The following is a 22,012-nucleotide window of genomic DNA, read 5'->3' as shown; positions in this document are numbered from 1 at the left end:
CCGCTGTAACGAGCCATCCATCTTCCGATTCGTGATCTGTTCAGTTTCAGAATGACAGAATGTTATCTTATCGATATATCAATTATGTCCGAGTGGTCAAAGTAAATTTGTAAATTTTGTGAAATTCAATTTCGCTTCCTATGCATTTTTCAGTTCCATATGAGAGAGAGAGAGAGAGAGAGAGAGAGAGAGAGAGAGGAAAGAAAATATCTGCTTTACTACATATGTTTAGGATTTTTTTTTAAATCGCGGTAACAATCTGTAAAGTTTTAAGAATATCTTTGGAGTAAATGCATATATATACTTATATGCAATATGTCTATACTTATATGCAGTCTGTCTATATTAAGTGTGTCCCTTCTTACATTATATAATTACATTGTGTCTGTATTTATACCATGAATCGTAATATTCACTGCATTTTCCTATGTAGTTGAATTGTCCCGTCCTGGCTGCGGAGAGCAAGTATGATGCAAACTTAAAATACCCTAAATCAACATGCTTTTTATGCCCCCGAGATCGACGATTGGGGGGCATATTGTTTTTGCTTTGTCTGTCATTCTGTAATTCTGTCTGAAACTTTAACCTTGCTAATTACGTTTGATCAGTAAGTGCTAGAGCTTTGATATTTCACATGAGTATTCCTTGTGACAAGACCTTTCCGTGGGTACCACAATTGTTAACCTGGTGATGTTGACCTTGGAGTTTGACCTACTTTTAAAAAGATTAACATTGGTCATAACTTCTAAATGGTAAATATTAGAGCTTTCATATTGCACATGAGCATTTCTTGTGACAAGATCATTCTACTGGTACCAAGATATTTGTCCTTGTGACCTTGGCCATCTTCGGAATTGGCCATTATCGGGGGTATTTGTGTTTCACAAACACATCTTGATAAATATTTAATTGTTGACATCATGTACTCCTTTAAATGCGGATTTGATGCATTTATTTCTATGTTTGATTTTCAATTCAAAGAGATGTCAACCTTGGCTTATCCTTCACGCTCCACCAGACTGCGGTCAGTTTGATCTTCAAACTTAAGTTATGAGAAAACCATGCAAAAATGAAAAAAAAATTTTTTACTCATGCCACATTAAGAAATAGGGATATTCTGAACATATTTTAAAGGAGTATTATCACTAGCATCTATGAAGGAAGTATCATAAGTTGATCCCCCCCCCCCCTATTCCTGAAATCCCCAATCTATATTTTTAGCCCTCTGTCAAAAGATAATTTTAATCGAAAATTAGCACTTTTATGGACTCCCGAAATAACAGGTGGATTCTTGTTACATGCAAATATGGAATCCTGGGACCAATATTTTTTCACCGATTCCGTTGATAAAGCACTCGTAAAATTATCCGACATTGAAATGTAGCGTTACTTTTGAAGAAAAAAAATGGGGGGGGGTGTATTGGGGGGGGGGGGGGTATTGATTGTATCATGTTTAACGTCTCTCTCCAGAATTTTTCATTCATATAGAGACGTCATCAAGACCGGTGAAGGGCTTCAAATATAAACCTTTGCTCGGCGCTTGGGGGGTCGGGGTGGCAAAAACAAAACAAAGCAAACTTAACTGAATCGCATTTGTCTGAAAATTCTTGATATGCTTAAAAAAGTAGTTTTGGATTTTGATAGATTGGCCCCCGGGGGTGGAGGGTGGGGGGCTTTATCTATCCTTCAGTACATGAGTTCAACACATCGGTTCAATCTTGTATTTCAACTGTCATTCACTATTACTACAATAAAAAGTCACCAGTCAATATTTCGCTTGTACAGAAAATAACGAACGTTGCCTTTAATGTCTATATAATTCTGGCGTAAACTGATAAACAGCCAGATTACATCTTCATGCTTGTTTGGCGCTGTATCGGGAGCTGACATCCCACACAGAAAACACGTTAAACGCATTGAACTATGAAAATACATATGCATGTACATATGCATGAAACAATCAAGATTTAAGCTTCTTATATAAACCACAGAATTCTTTTAGTTATCCGATCTGTTGAGGAAAAACTATGATTTTGTTGATTCTGTTAATTTCTGCGGTAAGTTGCTTTTATCAAACAAATTTCATCTTTATCCATGAAATACAAGATTAATATTTCAGAAAATAAACAGTACATTTGGATTAAAGATGAAAAAAAAGTTAATGAAAATAATTACGAAAATACAATGAATAGCGATAATTACAATCATGTAATTTTTCTTTCCAATTATAAGGTAACAGGTGTAGTTCACGGGGGTTACGGGACTTACCCATCAGGTACAGTGTATTACGAATAATTCAAAAACATATGTAAATATATTCTACTTCATACATCAGACACGCGCCTCGATGTTAAAGCGCCGTCTTGTCCTTGTAGGTGGGCGGTGCTCAGCAGCCCCAGATCCGGGTCCCTGTAGGGGTTCCTGCTCCAGGTGGTACTTCGATCCCTCGGAATATAAATGCAGGAAGTTTACGTACGGGTGTTGTGGAGGCAACAGGAATAATTACCGGAGTCAGGAGAGCTGTCTCGATACATGCAATGATGGTCTGGTTTAGAATAGAATAAAATAAAAATAGAATAGATGAATAGATTAGGTACTGTAAGTGGTTATAATTTCGCGGTGCTAAACGTTCGCGGTTTTTCATATTGGTCTAATTGCCGTGGTTTTATTTTATTTTTTATTTTTAATTTATTTATTTTTTATTTTCGCGAAATTCAATTACAAATTGATTACTGGTAACTGTTAAAAACGTATTGTGTCACACTTACAAAATGATTACGGTTATTTTAATTTCGCGGGAAAATCCCCGACCGCAAACATAGCGAAATTAAAACCACCGCAATCATTTTCCCATTTACAGTAGTCTGGACTGGACCAAATGAAGCACGATAGGTTGTCTCAGTCTCGGTATTAACAATAGCCACTATTTCCTAAATACTTTGGGGTGTAACTAACTGATATACAGTGTATACTAAAGTGTTATTCATGGAGTATTTTAGAATGTAACCAATTGCTTTTTATATATAAGTTTAGGGTATAGGTAACTGATATGTATTCAATATTTTAGAATGCTAGTTGTGGAGTATTTCAAGGTGTAACCACTGATACATGTATCGATTCAATACTTTAGGATGCCCTGACGGTACTAACCCGGACTCAGTGCGCTGCATTGTGGGAGCTTGTACAATCCAAACCTGTCCAAACTTTCCCAGAGCGACATGCATGTAAGCGAATCTCCTGGTTAATTTTTAGTGCCGTATTTCCTACAGCCCCCCTTACCTTACCACATACAATTACATTTTGTATGAGCAATATTTTCATGTTCCACCTGACGTGTTGATAACCTTACCTATGTCGTCGTTTAGATCTATACATGTATATTTCTATATCTTTAACTGTTCTTTTTTATTAAATTCCTTTATGTTTCAGGACCCAGTTGCACGGAGATTAATCAACTGTAACTGACGGTTAACTAATCATTAACTCCCACAACTGTCAGTTAAATTTTACTTATCTTCGTGTAACCGGGTCCTGGTTTCTGGTCCCTGTAGGGCCGTCAAATAAAATCCTTTTGACACTCATTTCTATCGTGTGTGGGTTTTTTTTTAGTTCCAGGTGCAATTCCTGTTTCTCACAGTTCGTATACAGGGGCTGGGATGTGGCAGAGAAATGTCACAGGAAGTGACGCTGCAGTAACCCGTATGATACAGTACAAAATAAAAAAAAAAAACCAATAATATGTATATGTGATTGTCTTAGTTATTTTTTCTATAACAAGAGAAGCCCACAGCCAATGTCGAAATTTCATACTTTTTCTAAGATAAAGATTTGTTTTCTCTTTTGGAGAAATACAAGGGTTGATCCAAAAGTTCGTGGAATTTCTCTGTAACTTTTTTTTTTATTTTTCAATAAATATAATTCAAGATTATACGTGATGAAATTTAACCTGATTTCAATTTATGTTCGAAATGTTTTCGATGAATTCCGGACAATACCACTTCGACGGTTGCAATAGAAATGAATGTTGTGAAAGAACGGGCCGACTTTATATCTATTCATAGCATTCTGAACATATCCTGTGGCTAGGAGAAAACAAATGCGCGGAATATAGTGTGAAACCAAAATGACGTCATAGTGTCACTTGCTGGAACTGTAAAAGACACTTTTGAGTATCATCAATTTCCTTGATTATTTAAATAGTTCATTTGTGATCCATTGTTGACCATAGCATCATTAGGAAGCTTAAAAAATGATTAGTTATTTAGTTGTGAAAATCGTTGGAACATTTCGACTCAGACCACAGACACTTGTTTCTGTAAATAACGTAAGACCTCTGTATACTAATACATGTAATAACAGATTATTAGTATACAGAGGTCGTACGTTATTCATAGACGCATAAATTGATGACAGGCAGGACAAAAATGTAATCAGCAACTCATATGGCACAATATTTTTAAGGAGGAAAGTACTTCGGTGGATGGTGATTAAATGTCTGGTTAACCAGAGATGGGGGGGGGGGGGGGGGGGGGGGGGCGTCCTTTCCTTGTTGAATGATTGGGGACATTAGTGAACTTAGACCGCCGGTGCAAGGAAATTGCTTCAGAAATTGGGAGGCGACATGAAACGTACGGTAGAACGCACTTTGATATTTGAAGGTTTGAAGGTGAAGAAAATGGGTGCCTTAACTCCTTTTGTGTCTTTACTGGGCAGAGACGGAGAAGGGCGTCCAGTTATAACTTATAAGTGAGTTTTAAGGACAAAGTACAGAATGTGACGCGAAGTTTTCGATATTAGTATGATGAAGTATAAACACAATATTTGACGCTTTCGAAAAATTATATACTGGTATTAAAGGATCACTAGTCTATTCAATGCAGGGGGAAACGGAGCATAATTTATAATATAAAAAAACGTGACGTGTAGGGTAGATGCGCGCAGGCGAGCGAGAAAATCATGGGATATGAGGGGTTCGTTTACAGTACGTGGTAGCACTGAATAAAGATTTTAATTATGCTAATTATGAAATTTAACTCCCCTTCCATTGTTCTGAGTGGTTCTCTCTACCCTGTCTTCTGTCCGACTACCTTTTATCGCTGAATGTGTCCCACCAACAGCCTGCAGGTTGTCCACGCTTTCATGTCGCCACGTCAGACTACGACCTCACGTGAACATGAACATTGTAAAATGTATGGAGTGTTCACTATCCGACTTAGAGAATAAATGATTACATTGGAAAGCCTGATGACTTTTTAATCCGATCGAGTTCAATTGCATAATTTTCATAAAGTGTGTCAATTCTATAGTTCGATATAAAGCACATGTTTTCTATAGAAGTATTTGAATAAAACGACATATATAGCTTTAACGCATAGTCACTTCATTAGGTTCAATATTGTTAACCAAAAAAAGCGAGGATTCTGACAGAAATGAAAGTACAATGTAAATATACATGTATATAATTTTTGAAAATACATCCGAGTATATGAACTGCAGTGCTTCACGCCGGCATACGAGTGAGGCTTTAATGAAGTACACCGGGAGAAGTGTTGCAGTTCATATACCGTCATGTATTTTCAAGAACGAAATTATCTGTTAATTGCCCCTATGCAATCACTATTGTAAATCAGTAGACAATTGCTTTGGGTGATATTTTCTAGATTATATCTTTTAAAGGTTTTTTCTTCTTTTTCAGTTTGATGCTTTAGACAAGTGCTTTTGTGAAAACATTCAATGTGTGGCTTCAAACATCGATAGGAAACGAAAGTGTTTTGTCAATCCTATCTACAAGTAAATACACACCTGTAGTTTTAAACTGATGACAGGGCCTTCACCTCGTCCATTGCATTATCGATTTGAGCAATGGAGTTAATCAGCAAGGTCTGTCTTCTGTACAATTTAGATTGTCTTTACATCAAAACCTTTAAGAGGAAACAGTTCTATTTATACCTAAATATTGCTGGAAGCGGGAAAAGTCTTGAACTATTTTAATTAACTCTGCCAATGCATCTGGGGTCCATTTTTCTAAAATAAAAATCAAAACAAAAAAGTTTTAACCATAAAAAAAGAAGAAAAGAAACATTTTACAATTGATTTTTATAATATGCTGCAATTTCGCAGTTATAAATCTAGTCTAAATTTATAACGAAATCTATAAAATAAGCATCTTTAACTGTAAAATTTGCTTTTTATATTTCAGATAGTACCGATAAATAGAAACGTTTTGATGAATTAATTTTGAAAAATCGACCTAGTCGTAAGACCTACAGGTATAGGACTTGTAACGACCTCTATCATCTTACTTCTTACTGCAAACCCAATATCATATCATCAAGACTGAATTTTTATAGTTTATCTTACACTTATTGCACGCTGATCTGGACCACATTTTCAGAGGGGGGGGGGGGGGGGGGGGTCCCATAGTGTTTGTTATCAATGAGTAGGGTACTAGTGTAACATCTCTTAAAAATCAAAACTTTCACATTTTAGAAATGTAATCATATCTTTAAAAAAATAATTAAAATCGTCAAAATGTGTGTTTTTACAAATTTCAAATTTGTCCGGGGCAGCGTTCCCCGAGATCCGACCTTGTTTGTCATCTGTTTTTAACTTTCTTGCAGGTTGTCCTTATTGTTCATATCTTCTGCGAGTTGGTGATATCAACAACACGTAAGCACAACATATCATACATGAAACTACACCGACAGGTATACACACAACGTTCTCTTACAATGCACGTCAACACCATAGAAATAGAATCCACATCAGTCTAAACACACAACGTTCTCTTACAATGCACGTTAACACAATCAAAATAAATCCACATCAGTGTTGTTTCAATCTTTCTTTCCCGCTGTATATCTTCAGTTTCAATACTAATCCGCAGGATATCGGTAAATGTACGAACTTTCACATAGATTCATCCCAAATAAGGCAAAACGTTTTTCTTCACCGGACTCATTCGTTTTAAAATTTGATGTGATACATAAATGTATATTGTACCAGGTGTAGAACTAAATTCAAATTCAAATTCAAATTCAGTTTTCTTAAACATGTGTAATTCGATTAAAAGCACGTTCAATTTAAAAAGGCTATGTTAGGGGGAAATTGTTCAAAAAATTATTTTCTTTTATCTTTCACATTGTTGTTTTCGGGTGGGGTGGGGTGCCTTTTATTCATTGGATGGGCTCATAAAATCTTATCTTATGATACCAGCCAGAATAAAGTAATAGATTTGAAAGGGTTTCAATTATAATTCAAGTCTTTTTCAGTATGTTATCTTATTCATTTTTTTTTTATTAATTTGTGAAACAACATACTGTCAAAATCTAGGGGAGGGATGACAAAGCCGGGAAAAAAAAAGATGGTTCCAACAGGCGCTTGCTTAATATTTCTATTAAAACTTACTATGCAAAATATTAAGCAAGCGCCCGTTGGTACAAAATACACCGTGTAAAAATACATAATAATGCATTAGTATGAGGTATCAATATGAAATGGTGGATTCTGAGGATGACTTCCTGTTCTCTCTGTAATTTCTGCATCCCTTGTTCATAATAGCCTTTTGATTTTGCAAAGTGTTGACCTCCTCATAACATTATTGCATAATATATTTTCCGTGTTCCGTTCCGTCTTCCGTTCCATTTTCCGTTCCGCGTTTTAGCAGCACCCCAGCCATCATGGTAAGATTTGCTTTGGCGGTCTTCCGTTTTAGGGAGAATTCCTTAAGTATTCAAACTAATAAAAATATTGGAAAGAGATATCTCTTTCTCTTTGAGAGATATCTCTTTTTCAACGATTAAAGAGATATCTCTTATACTTTGAGATATATCTCTCTAGGAATTCTTAGAGAGATATCTCTTTAAGTGAAAGATATATCTCTTTAAGTGAAAGAGATACCTCTCTAAGTATAAGAAATATCTCTCTAAGTGAAAGAAATATCTCTCTAAGTGAAAGAGATATCTCTTAAAGTGAAAGAGATATCTCTCTAAGTCTAAGAGATATCTCTTACAGTAAAAGAGATATATTTTAAGTGTAAGAGATATCTCTAAAAGTAAAAGAGATATCTCTCTAAGTGAAAGAGATATCTCTCTAAGTGAAAGATATATCTCTTATTTAGAGATATATCACTTAAGATTAAGAGATATCTCTCATTTTAAAGAGATATCTCTTTAAAATAAGAGATATCTCTTTGATTTAAAGAGATATCTTATTTTCGAATAAATAGTAAAAGGGCTTGTCATAGCACACGAGTATATCATAAAGCTTTAATGAAGTACGCCAGGAGAAGTGTTGCAGTTCATATACCGTCATGTATTTTCAAGAACGAAATTATCTATTAATTGCCCCCATCCAATCATTATTGTAAATCAGTAGACAATTGCTTTGGGTGATATTTTCTAGATTATATCTCTTAAAGTTTTTTTTCTTCTTTATCAGCTTGATGCTTTAGACAAGTGCTTTTGTGAAAACATTCAATGTGTGGCTTCAAACATCGATAGGAAATGAAAGTGTTTTGTCAATCCTATCTACAAGTAAATACACACCTGTCGTTTTAAACTGATGACAGGGCCTTCACCTCGTCCATTGCATTATCGATTTGAGCAATGGAGTTAGTCAGCAAGGTTTGTCTTCTGTACAATTTAGATTGTCTTTACATCAAAACCTTTAAGAGGAAACAGTTCTATTTATACCTAAATATTGCTGGAAGCGGGAAAAGTCTTGAACTATTATAATTAACTCTGCCAATGCAACTGGGATCCATTTTTCTAAAATAAAAATCAAAACAAAAAAGTTTTAACCATAAAAAAGAAGAAAAGAAACATTTTACAATTCATTTTTATAATATGCTGCAATTTTGCGGTTATAAATCTAGTCTAAATTTATAACGAAATCTATAAAATAAGCATCTTTGACTGTAAAATTTGCTTTTTACATTTCAGATAGTACTGATAAATAGAAACTTTTTGATGAATTAATTTTGAAAAATCGACCTAGTCGTAAGACCTACAGGTATAGGACTTGTAACGACCTCTATCATCTTACTTCTTACTGCAAACCCAATATCATATCATCAAGACTGAATTTTTATAGTTTATCTTACACTTATTGCACGCTGATCTGGACCACATTTTCAGGGGGGGAGGGGGGGGGGGGGTCCCATAGTGTTTGTTATCAATGAGTAGGGTACTAGTGTAAAATCTCTTAAAAATCAAAACTTTCACATTTTACAAATGTAATCATATCTTTAAAACATAATTAAAATCGTCAAAATGTGTGTTTTTACAAATTTCAAATTTGTCCGGGGCAGCGTTCCCCGAGATCCGACCTTGTTTGTCATCTGTTTTTAACTTTTTTGCAGGTTTTCCTAACTGTTCATATCTTCTGCGAGTTGGTGATATCAACAACACGTAAGCACAGCACATCACACCTGAAACTACACCGACCGGTATACACACAGTGTTCTCTTACAATGCACGTCAACACCATAGAAATAGAATCCACATCAGTCTAAACATACAACGTTCTCTAATAATGCACGTCAACATTACACGTAAATCTACATCTATACATAGAATGTTCTCTTACAGCACGTCAACACTACACGTAAATCTACATCTATACATAGAATGTTCTCTTACAGCACGTAAACACTACACGTAAATCTACATCTATACATACAATGTTCTCTTACAGCACGTAAACACTACACGTAAATCTACATCTATACATACAATGTTCTCTAATAATGCACGTCAACACTACACGTAAATATACATCTATATACATACAATGTTCTCTTACAGCACGTCAACACTACACGTAAATCTACATCTATACATAGAATGTTCTCTTACAGCACGTCAACACTACACGTAAATCTACATCTATACATACAATGTTCTCTTACAGCACGTCAACACTACACGTAAATCTACATCTATACATAGAATGTTCTCTTACAGCACGTAAACACTACACGTAAATCTACATCTATACATACAATGTTCTCTAATAATGCACGTCAATACTACACATAAAACTATATCTACACATACATGTACAACGTTATCTAACAATGCACGTCAACACTACACGTAAATCTACATCTATACATACAATGTTCTCTAATAATGCACGTCAATACTACACATAAAACTATATTTATACATACATGTACAACGTTATCTAACAATGCACGTCAACACTACACGTAAATCTACATCTATACATACAATGTTCTCTAATAATGCACGTCAACACTACACGTAAATATACATCTATATACATACAATGTTCTCTTACAGCACGTCAACACTACACGTAAATCTACATACATGTCGTTATATGCGTTCAAAACTACAAGATAAATCTACATTTATGCATGTTCTCTTACAATGCAAATCAACACTACACGTAAATCTACATTTATACATACAACGTTCTCGTATATAATGCACGTCAACACTACACGTACATGTAAGTATACATCTTTATATACATGACTCTCTTATAATGCACGTCAACGCTACACGTAAATCTACATCTATACATACAACGTTCCGTTATAATGCACGTCAACACTACACGTAAATCTTATAATGCACGTAAAAGTTAACCCTGTATGCTTTACATGTATATAAATTTAGATTAAAAGTAAGAAGTAAAGAAAGGGATATAACGGATAGAATATACAAAATTAAAAGTATGACAAACACGAACCCTAGACATAGAGGTGGGATCAGGTGATAAGGAGGAGTAAGGACCTCTTATAAGGTGTCACACTCGCCGTAAGCCCTATAGCTTGATCAGGTAAACGGAGTTATCCGTAGTCAAAATAATATGTAAGAAACAACCAAACAATTAGTAAATGTAAGAAACACACCAGACAGCATTCAACCTATTTGCAAGTTGTATTGGTAAATAAATCAATGTAACGACTATGAATTTGCGAAATGCTAAATTGAAATGAATCTAGACTGTTGAAATCCCTGTAACATCAACTTCTTTGTCACTAAAAGGAGATAATGGAATATTGCTACATCAATATTGGAAGCTGCCGATGGAGAAACTGAAGTCATAAAGTTGAGTAATTATCTACATTCAATAATTTGTGGATTGTGCATGTGCTTATCCAGTATTTCTCCAACAGAAAATTCATTTCGAATCTACCTGAGTATTTGTTGTTATCCATGTCATTTACAATGTAGTCATTGTTTATTGTATTGATCTACCTAATTTTTTTTTGCTATTAAGTTGTCAATGTTGTCATACGGACATGCCTGATAATCATTCTTTCTGCACCTAATTAGTTGTACATCTATATCTGAAAAGTGAAGATAACGGACAGTGATCAATGTCATAAATTCCATAAGCAATATAAAATAGATAGCTGGGCAAACACGGACCCCTGGACACACCAGAGGTGGGATCAGGTGCCTAGGAGGAGTAAGCATCCCCTGTCGACAGGTCACACCCGCCGTGAGCCCTATATCTTGATCAGGTAAACGGAGTTATCCGTAATCAAAAACAGTGTGCCATGAATGGCCTAACAATAGGTATGTTGTATATAGAGTTGGAATAAAAAAGTCGGTCCCAATATAACATTCAGTCCATGTACAAGATAAATGTACAAAGTTCCTTAAATCTCCTCGTGTACAAAGTTCCTTAAATCTCCTCGTGTACAAAGTTCCTTAAATCTCCTTGTGTACAAAGTTCCTTAAATCTCCTCGTGTACAAAGTTCCTTAAATCTCATCCCCGTGTTAATACATACATCGTCTATTGCATCTGGCCCAGTGTTCGAATACTACACAAGGTCATAATCACAGCCGGGCGGGAGAGCATATCAGAGGCAAGTGATGCACACACAGAGCGCGAACATATACTAGTATACCCTCCATATAGCACTATAGTGAAATTCACGTATGTCGCATAAAATGGTTTAGGAACCAACCACTGTCAGGCAAATATAAGTTTAGAGGTTCGATGAAAGTTACAGACTATGCTTTCAAGTTATATTTTATCCCTTTCTATGACATTAAGCCTTTGTTCAATTACAGTATTTGATCATTAAACTTTAAAGCTTCAGTATGCCATCTTCCCAAAGACACCGGACCGTGTGATGGCATATGCCCCCGCTGGTTCTTCACTTCTCACACGAGAACGTGTGCAGAATTTTACTATGGATGCTGTGGCGGAAATGCGAACAACTTTAAAACAGAACAGGAGTGCCTGAATGCCTGCAATAACGGTACGCTCACTTTGTACTTAACAATACAGTAAATTCAATCAAAACAATACATCTTTCATCTTCTCATTATTTTATAGTGAAAAAACTATATCTTAATTCTCATCAGTTTACAAGATAACTTTATTGATTTTGCTTCACGAACAATCTTCAGCTTGGTTGGTTTGTTGCATATTGTTTAACGTCCTGCTCGAGATTTTTAGGTCACATGGGTATTGCATTCGGTTGTCGTCCGTCGTCGTGCGTCGTCCGTCGTGCGTTAACAATTGAACATTTTTAAACTTCTTGATAATTACCAGTCCAATTCTTTTCAAATTTGGTTTGAAGTATTTTTGAGACAAGGGGGCATAAATTGTAAATTGCAGGTCTCCTGCATTCCTGGGGCCTTAGGGGTGGGACAAAAACTGCCCAAAATTGACCAATATTCAAAAATCGTCATCTCAAGAACCGCACACATGTAAGAAAAACTAAATGCATGGTGATGGAGAGCAAGAAGGCCTCTACCTCTACCAAAATTGCAAATTTCATGGTATCCGGGGTAGGGGTTCTTAGCCCAGGGCGGGGCCAAACTTGGTATATAGTGTTTCTGTGTAAAACACTTAATTAAATAAAATCTTCTTTAGTGCTGTTGATACTAAATTGAAACTAAATGGATATAGCAGGTAGTCTTTTACCAAAATTGTAAATTTGTTGATACCCAGGGTCAGGGTTTTGACCCCAGGGTGGGGCCAAACTTAGTATACAGTATTTATGTGTAAGTTTGCTGATACAGTATAAAATCTAAATGTATACTTAGGAATAGCAGAAAAGGATGTACAAAATATGGTGAATTTCAATCAAAACCTAGGGTTATGACTTTAGGTTGAGTCCAAATTAGTCATATCTTTTGATGTTTTAATATTAATACACCTTTTATTTAAAGTTTTTCATCAGTGTATGCACTTTTGAAGGTAGTGAAGTTTTACGAACATATTTTGTTTTATACTGTTGCTGAACATTAGAATTTAGCTCAGATATCCAGAACAGTATTCAGGTGACCGATGAGGCCTGTGGACCTCTTGTTCACTCATATGGAGGCGTCACCATTGCCGATGGAGGCCTGAAAAAATTAGGCCTATGTTAAGCGCTTGTAGTCTTTGACCATGAGGGAATCTTTAATGTGCCACACCTGCTGTGACAAGGGGTGTTAGTTTTTGCGACAAGCAATAGGTACATAGTACCTATTCCAGCTCGTATCTCCACGGGAGCGATCTTTAGGAGGTCGATATATCTACATGTATATTGAGAATGAACCCTCTAAGTGTTATCAGTTTACCTTTATCATAATTGTATTTGGTTAGGCTGTCCTAATGGTCAACACAACTTGTTCTGCAAAGCACCAGCGTGTCAGGTGACATCGTGCCAGAATTATCCCACAGCAAATTGCACGTAAGTCTGTTTATTCGTTCGTATGTTTATTTGGATCGGTAAAGTTGACAAAGTACTAGTAACCAGCTACTAGTAACTGGCTACTTGAAAAGAGAAAAGTTGGCTACTAGTAGCCAGCTACTTGAACCAGTAAAAGTTAATTACTAGTAGCCAGCTACTAAAAGTAAGAAAAGTTAGCTACTCGTAGCCAGTTACTATGAAATGCATGAAGATCTGAATTCAATCCGTATCATTTTCAAAGTAAACACTCAGTTGAAAAAGTTTATTCGTATTTTGCATTGCAACGTTATGTAATTAGGGATAATTGAGCATGAAATTTCATTCGACTCCTCGTCCTCTTTAGAAATAAATCTGATAGATAGTAATGTTCAAACTCATTAACCTTTATCTGGTAGCTGACTATCAGGAATTATAACTTTTATATTTTGTGGTAACTGGCTACGAGTGGCTAACTTTCCAGTCTTACTTTTAGTAGCTGGCTATCAGTAATTATAACTTTTACATTTTGTAGTAGCTGGCTACGAGTAGCTAACTTTTCTTACTTTTAGTAGCTGGCTACTAGTAGTTACTTTCCCTGATTGAAGTAGCTGGCTACTAGAAGCCAACGTTTTCTTTTTGAGTAGCCAGTTACTAGTAGCTGGTTACTAGTAGCCAACTTTACCGATCTTGTTTATTTCCCAATCATTTTCACTCATACAAATCGTGGTTTACTGCATGCAGATAAAAGAGCGGTTATACACTAAACAGTATGTGGACTAGATGCGTATTGGGATATACTATAGTAATAGCGTATGATACAATTTATTCCGTTTAATTAATACTTCTCACAGTTTCTTCTACCACGTACATCGTTGATTCATTTCACACGTGCACAATGTACGTGAAGTACCTAGTCTTTGAATGATCGAATTGATGAAATTCCAATATTTACCCATGATTTGTCTGAATTATACCTTTGCTGTTTTATGGTTTTCATTTATCGATAAAGCCATTGTGACGTGCAGACATGACTTAGGGCTGAAACGATTCACCGAAATATCGATACTGTTCAATATTAACGCTCGATTCAATGTTCGATTCATTTCCTCTATTTTCGATTTGATTGAATATTGTTTAATGTCCCTCTCAAGAATATTTCACTCATATGGAGACGTCACCACTGCCGGTGAAGGGCTGCAAAATTTAGGCCCATGCTCGGAGCTTATGGCCATTGAGGGATCTTTATCGTGCCACACCTGCTGTGACACGGGACCCCGGTTTTTGCGGTCTCATCCGAAGGACCGCCCCATTTAGTCGCCTCTTACGACAAGCAAAGGGGCAATGAGGACCTCCCCACGGGATTTTCGATTTGATACGTTTATTACAAACGTGTTCAGTAAAATGCATCAGCTTTGACCTGTACTTAAAGATTATCTAACATACCTCCATGAGGGACAAAATAAGAGTTCAGTAACGTTCAGATTGTTGTTTGCCTTGAGTCTGACGAAAACGACAATGAACTTGATCGGTTTCAACTACAGAGTGCAGAGCCAACATGCATCTTACCGTTTGGCAGTTTGGAAACATTTTGTTTTTAAAATTATGATTGTAAATGTTAGTAATTAATTTTTCTTCAATGTTATCATTGGTTTCTTCTGTACATTGTATCGTATTGAATCGTTGCATAAGCATTGCAATATGTATCGTATCGTGGAGGGGGGCGTATCGTTTCAGCCCCAAGACATGTGACCTTCGATCTCGAGACTCTTGCTTTCATGGTACGTGTATAAATAATGAAAAAAAAAGTTGTAAGAATATATGAAATATAGTACTTAGTTGTTTGTATTACAGGAGATATGAAAACAATGGAAGCCTTGGTTGATTTCTCTTTACTCCATTTATCATAGCTTTATCACATACATACATGTCGGGGTGATGTTACATGTCTACAATACGATTCTACATATGTAGTTTGTTCAAACAATCCTAAATACGCCCATCTCGTCTGTACCCGTCCACAGTCAATTCATATCATGTTCACATCGGATTGAGTCACTCGAAACCCGTCCGTAGTCTAATTAAACCCGTTCTTGGTTCGTTCTACTTCGTTTTCAATACTTACAAACTCGTCTTTACTAGTTCGCAACTCGTTTTAACTAGTTTTTAACGCGATGACCCCGATCAGAGACAGTTTATCTCGTTCTCATCTTGTTCTCAGGTGTATTTTCAAGAACGTGCTCGTGCAGTGAGTGTGTAATCCCGTCTTCTCTCGCGGGCTATAAAATCCCAGCGTCTTTTTTTGTTGTTGTTGACATTTTTCATTCTTGTTCAAGACTTGGAACTGCGTACTCCTATATTCCATCATGCCTCCATGAGAAAAAAAAACTACCCGTGCGAAATGAGCAACACGAAGATCGACAGGAGCTGCTGCGGCTCTTCTGGAAACCAACAAGATCAGGTTTCAACCAGTTCATCCATCAGGCTCATGGTTTCCTCCTTCTCCCCTCTTGCTCTACCATCTCATGCCCTGCCTCTGACAAAACTTTCATAGTTCTAATGAAAGTTAGGGGTCACAAAGAAATGTGCTTTGTGAGTTTTTCGAGCCAAATAATGAATCTCCATTGTCCCAACATCATACAGACGGCTTGGATTTAATAATAACTAAGAACGATAGACACATCATAACTTTTAAAACTTAAAGGGAAGTTTTCGAACTATTTTAAAACGTGTTGCTAACTCACATTCCGAATTTGATTTGGAACTTGCTATATTTTTTTTTTTTTTTTTTGATTAGATTTCAAGGTGTGTGGACGTGTTTTTGGGGGCTCCTGATTTTGGGGGATTTATAAGTGTAAGGTCAAATTATCTTGCGACATACGTTTTGTGTATGTTAGCTCTTTATAATTGAAGCGATTATAGATACAAATGGGGAAATCTCGTCGTGAGAATCAGGATAAAAAACGCAAAAAAGAAAGTCAAAGTCTTAGCAGTTCGGACAATAGTGACAGTAGTACCTTGGCTGTGAGTAGTGTTCTCAGTGAAGTGAACGATGTGCTCTATGGAAGTTCAACGTTGGCAGCTACACCAATTATCGATACAAACAATCGAAAAAATATTACTTCTACACCGTTACCAACCGCAGCATCGCAGAATCAACAAAATGTCTCTCTGGTGCAATCGCAAACAAATGATACATGTCCACCATGGGCTAAGGAACTTGTCAACGCTTTCCGTACGTTGGAGTCCAAAGTAAACGGTGTGTACAAAAAACTCGAAAAACTTGAAAGTGTTGAAACTAAAGTAGCGAGCATCGGCACAACTATCTCAAATTTTGAATCGGAACTATCCAACATAAAATCCAGTATAAACTCAAGTCTTCAACAAACAAAGGACATGATTACAACTCTCGGTGAAAGGACAGATGGAGTAGAGTACCAATGCAACGAAATGGACGACCGAATAGCACACCTAGAGTCAGAAAATCGAGCACTGAAATGGGAAATCATTGACGTAAAAGCGCGCTCTATGAGGGACAATTTAATCTTCTCAAATATTCCTGAGAGAGTCGACGAAACCCCTAATGTGACTGAGAACATTTTACGAGAATTTCTAGAAAAAGAACTGAAAATGGATACGGCTGATGTGAGCAACATTAAGTTTGACAGAGTACATAGAATGACGGGACGTAACAAACCCCGAGCAATAGTGGCGAAGTTTAACAACTTTAAACAAAGGCAAGACGTCAAATTCAGATCCAGAGAACTGAAAGGTACAAACTTTTATATAAATGAACAATTTCCACCAGAAATCAACGAACAAAGACGACAACTAATTCACATTGCGAAGGAGAAACAACGACAAGGACACAGGACACGTTTAGTGTACAATAAACTGTACATTGATGGCGTTCCATACAAACCACCTACCAACCCACGGATCCAGGAACCGATGAGATAGGAAATTGCGGGGGTCGGACATTCATTGCGTATAGTCGCATGGAATGTAAACAGAAATTTAGAGCAAAAGATATGTGACAGTGATTTTTGCACAGTCATATCTGACTACGATGTAATATTTTTATCAGAATGCTGGATTCAACCTGGAACAGCTCTAAAGTGCGATTGGTTAAACGACGAATTTGAATACAAATGTTTTCCTAGACTGAAGGGTAAAGGCGGTGGCCTTGTGCTGTTATACAGAAAAACACTTCGTAAGTTTGTATCAATTGTTAAATGTGTTGAAGACACACTCATATGGTTAAGAGTAGAACAAAGAGATCATCCCGATATTTATATCTGTTTTGCGTATATACCTCATGATCATAACGTTTACTACACAAAGTATAATTGCGATTTATTTGATTGTATCTTAAATGATATGTCAATTTTTACACAGAACGGCACTGTTGTTGTTGCCGGTGACTTAAACAGTAGAGTTGGTAATTTACCTGATTATATTGTAGAAGACTCTCTTGCTATACCTATTCATGATATGCTGTCAAATGTTTTTGATTATAACACCGATTCGGTCATGCCACATCGAGTATCAGAAGATATGATGGTTAATAGGTTTGGCAGAAAGCTTTTAGAATTATGTAAATCTACTGGTTTAAGACTTTGTAATGGTAGAACACCAGGTGATGAAAATGGTCAGTTAACTTTTTACAATCACTTGGGTACAAGTGTTATAGATTACATTTTAGTAGAAGATGCGTACTTTAACAATGTCACTAAGCTTAACGTCTGTGAGTTTAACGAATGGTCAGATCACGCACCAGTAGAATTTACTTTGAAATGTATGAATGCTAGCTTTTCCAATAATAGTGATGTAATCACGAGTGGTCCAAATACGACACGGAAGTTCAGATGGGACGACGAGCACGTGGAACAAATGGAACGTGACCTCAATGACAAAGTCAGTGATCTGTATAATATTATCGACTTAATACAATCATCTACCCTAACACTGGATCGTGGTATTGAGCAGTTTAATTCTATATTAAATGATGTTTTTCAACCTTGTTCTAGAAATGTAAAATGTTGTAAAAAAAATTCACCAAATAAGAAAAGTTCTACCAACAAGGATAAACCTTGGTTTGACGAAAAATGTAAGCACTTGTACAACACTTATCGTCATTTTATGTACATCTTTAATTCTGAGCGTAGCCCGGAAAACAGATGTAATCTGGTTGAAGCTAAAGGTGAATATAAACGTTATGAACGACAGGTCAGACGTAAGTATTTAAGATCAGAGGGGAACCGACTTAGTCTGTTACGTAGGAATAATCCTAGGCAATTTTACAAAGCGTTTAAGAAGAATTCACGGTCTCCACCTACAGAGTTGTCTTTGAATAATTTTTTTGAGCATTTCAAGTCTGTCTGTAACAATGATGGAGATAACAATAATACAGATGTGGACCGAGCTCAAAGTTGCATTTTCGAGGAGCTAGATGTTCCAATATCATGTGATGAAGTTTGTAATGTATTAAAGAAAACGAAAGCTGCTAAATCACCGGGCATTGATAACTTGTTAAATGAATACTTTTGTAAATTTCGAGTTATTTTTACTCCATTGTTGTCACATCTATTCAATATTATCTTTAATCGTGGCACATTTCCAACATGTTGGTCTGAGGGAATTATTTTCCCATCTTTTAAGAAAGGAAATGCTAACGACACTAATAGCTATAGAGGCATAACTCTGGTGAGTTGTTTGGCAAAAATATTTACTTCTGTTTTAAATGATAGGTTGTTAAAATGGTGTTACGGGAATAATTCTGTGTCAGATGCTCAGTTTGGTTTCAAACCAGGTTTTGGCACTTCAGACGCTATATTTGCATTACAAAGTGTCATTAGTAGAACGTTATCACGCAAAAATAAGTTATTTTGCTGTTTTGTTGATTATGAAAAGGCTTTCGATAATGTCAACCGAAACAAGTTATTTTTTAAATTATCACGCTGTGGCATCACTGGTAAATTACTTACAATCATCAAATCACTATATAGTAACTTAAAATCCTGTGTTAGATTTCAATCCGAATTATCGAACTTCTTCTCATGTACAAACGGATTAATGCAAGGTGAGGGGTTGTCCCCCTTTTTGTTCTCTCTCTATGTGAATGATTTTGAGAATGCATTTATTAATAGCTTATGTGATGGAATTGACTTTAAAGATATATCACTGTTTTTGCTAATGTACGCTGATGATACTGTACTTTTTTCTGAATCAGCCACAGGATTACAAAACATGTTAAATACTTTATCAGTTTATTGTAACGAATGGGACCTAAAAGTTAACATTCAAAAAACAAAAGTTCTTGTCTTTCGTAACGGAGGGAAAATAAATGCCGCCAGCAAATGGTTTTACAATGGTAGCGAACTAGAAGTTGTTGACAGTTTTAATTATCTTGGTCTTACTTTAAATTTTAATGGTAAATTTTTAAAGTCTCAGTGTATTATCGCCGAGCAGGGTAGAAAATGTATGTACCATATTCTTCGAATTTGTGATAATCTGTCACTGAATATTGTAACAAAACTTCATGTATTTGATACTTATGTTTCAAGTGTTTTGAATTATGGTAGTGAAATTTGGGGTTTTAACCCAGGTAACGATGTTGAAAAGGTACATGTGGACTTTTGTAAGCGAATTTTACATGTAAAGAAGTGCACTCCAAATTATATGGTTTACGGGGAACTTGGTCGTGTGCCAATGTATAATTTACGTATGATAAAAATTATCAAATATTGGTTGAAAGTTATCAAAACCGACAATTGTATCCTTCAATCTATATATGATGACATGTTGATTTGCAATCACAAGAACTGTAATTGGCGCTGCCAAGTTAAGCATTTATTATTATCGAAAGGATTTGGTGATGTATGGTTTAACCACTATGTTAATAATGAAGTTTTATTTCTAGAATGTCTCAAACAGCGTTTAACTGACAACTTCATGCAGTCACGAGATGAATTTTTTGTTAATTCACCCAAATGTATTCTGTATAGACACCTTATTGATAATGTTACCATTCAATTTTACTTGACAAAATCTATTCCGGAAAATCTTATTAATCTTTTAGCAAAATTTAGATTGTCTGCTCACCAGCTTAGAATTGAACAAGGTAGATATAATGGCACAGCAAGACAAGATCGATTGTGTGAATTCTGTAATTTGAACGAAGTTGAGGACGAATATCATTTTATTTTAATATGTCCTTTGTACAAAAACCTCAGATCTGCATATATAAAAAAATATTATTGGTCGCATGCTTCTATGTTTAAACTGGTACAATTGATGTCAATTCATAATAGAAAACAAATCTGTAATCTGGGTAAATTTTTAAAAGGTGCTTTACTCTTACGATCTAGCCAAACTATCGTCTAATGTATATGCTGGTTTTTGTTGGTTTCTTTTTTATGTAAACTTGTCTTATAACTCTCTTCATGTATGTCCATCCTCTAATATTCACTCCACTTTTCATACTGTATACATCTTTTTTGTTTATACTTTGTAATTGAATATGTATTATGCTGATGAGCCGTAAGGCTTAAAGCCAATAAACAATACAATACAATACAATTTATTCCAGAGAAGTCTGCAATGGTTGTGTGGCAATTTTCACAGTACATGGGAAGGATGTGACGAACATGTGCAGTGCCTTAGGCTAGTGGTCCTCGAGATTTCTTTCCCAAATAAACAAAAATGAATCCATGAACCATGGTTGTTTATTTCTAATAATATTTCTTTTAAAGCATACATTTTTGTAGACTAATATAATCAAAACGTGCCGCTCAAGGACATTTTGAATCTATATAGCGTGCTTCTGTTTAAAAGAACGACAGGCGAATCTGGGCATAAAAATCGGTCGGACAGACAAAAGGATAGATCAACAATCTTATAATGCTGGGTTTACTTAAATCTAGATACACGACATATATCTCAATCGGCTCACAAAAATACAAAAAAAATGATAGAATTATATGCAAGCTTTCACAAGAGCAGTCCTGTCATTGTCAGAAAAAATGTACAGATATATACACGATAGACATATCGCATGCACCCGAACCACACATATACTATGCTTTAAAGAGGCATTAGCTGTGAACGTGATGATAGATATAGTTTTCTTAATACATATTAATGACTGATTGAAACATTGATTATGTACAAAAAGAAGAGAAACCAAATAAAACTACGTTAGAGAACCACTTTTAGTGTGATTTAAACAGTATCTTATTGTGAATAACATTAGGCAGCAGGCAGCGCCTATATACACCTTCTCCTTAATGTAAACTGTAAAGAAATATATAAGGAAGAATTACAATCGTGCAAGACAATAATTGTTTAATCACCGAAAT

At 35.7% G+C, this 22,012-nt stretch overlaps 1 protein-coding gene and 1 long non-coding RNA gene across 2 annotated transcripts; both read left to right on the top strand.

Annotated features, from left to right (window-relative positions):
* The first annotated feature begins 2,151 nt into the window (after positions 1 to 2,151).
* On the top strand, positions 2,152 to 3,715 carry LOC130049481 (uncharacterized). The gene is made up of 3 exons (XR_008797998.1): positions 2,152 to 2,275; positions 2,376 to 3,224; positions 3,610 to 3,715. It is a non-coding gene; the product is annotated as an uncharacterized LOC130049481 (long non-coding RNA).
* A 4,832-nt stretch (positions 3,716 to 8,547) lies between these two features.
* Positions 8,548 to 21,369, top strand: LOC125662287 (tabkunin 2-like). The gene is made up of 5 exons (XM_048894451.2): positions 8,548 to 8,624; positions 9,362 to 9,410; positions 12,084 to 12,251; positions 13,589 to 13,676; positions 21,244 to 21,369. The coding sequence occupies exons 1-5, from the start codon at positions 8,607 to 8,609 to the stop codon at positions 21,320 to 21,322; spliced, it is 402 nt and encodes a 133-aa protein (XP_048750408.2). The 5' UTR covers positions 8,548 to 8,606; the 3' UTR covers positions 21,323 to 21,369.
* Positions 21,370 to 22,012: the final 643 nt, after the last annotated feature.

The sequence above is a fragment of the Ostrea edulis genome, chromosome 8, assembly GCF_947568905.1.
Source record: "Ostrea edulis chromosome 8, xbOstEdul1.1, whole genome shotgun sequence".
In the NCBI taxonomy this organism is placed as follows: Eukaryota; Metazoa; Mollusca; class Bivalvia; order Ostreida; family Ostreidae; genus Ostrea; species Ostrea edulis.
Note: the sequence above shows the minus strand (reverse complement) of the source record. Positions and strands in the feature narration are given on the sequence as shown.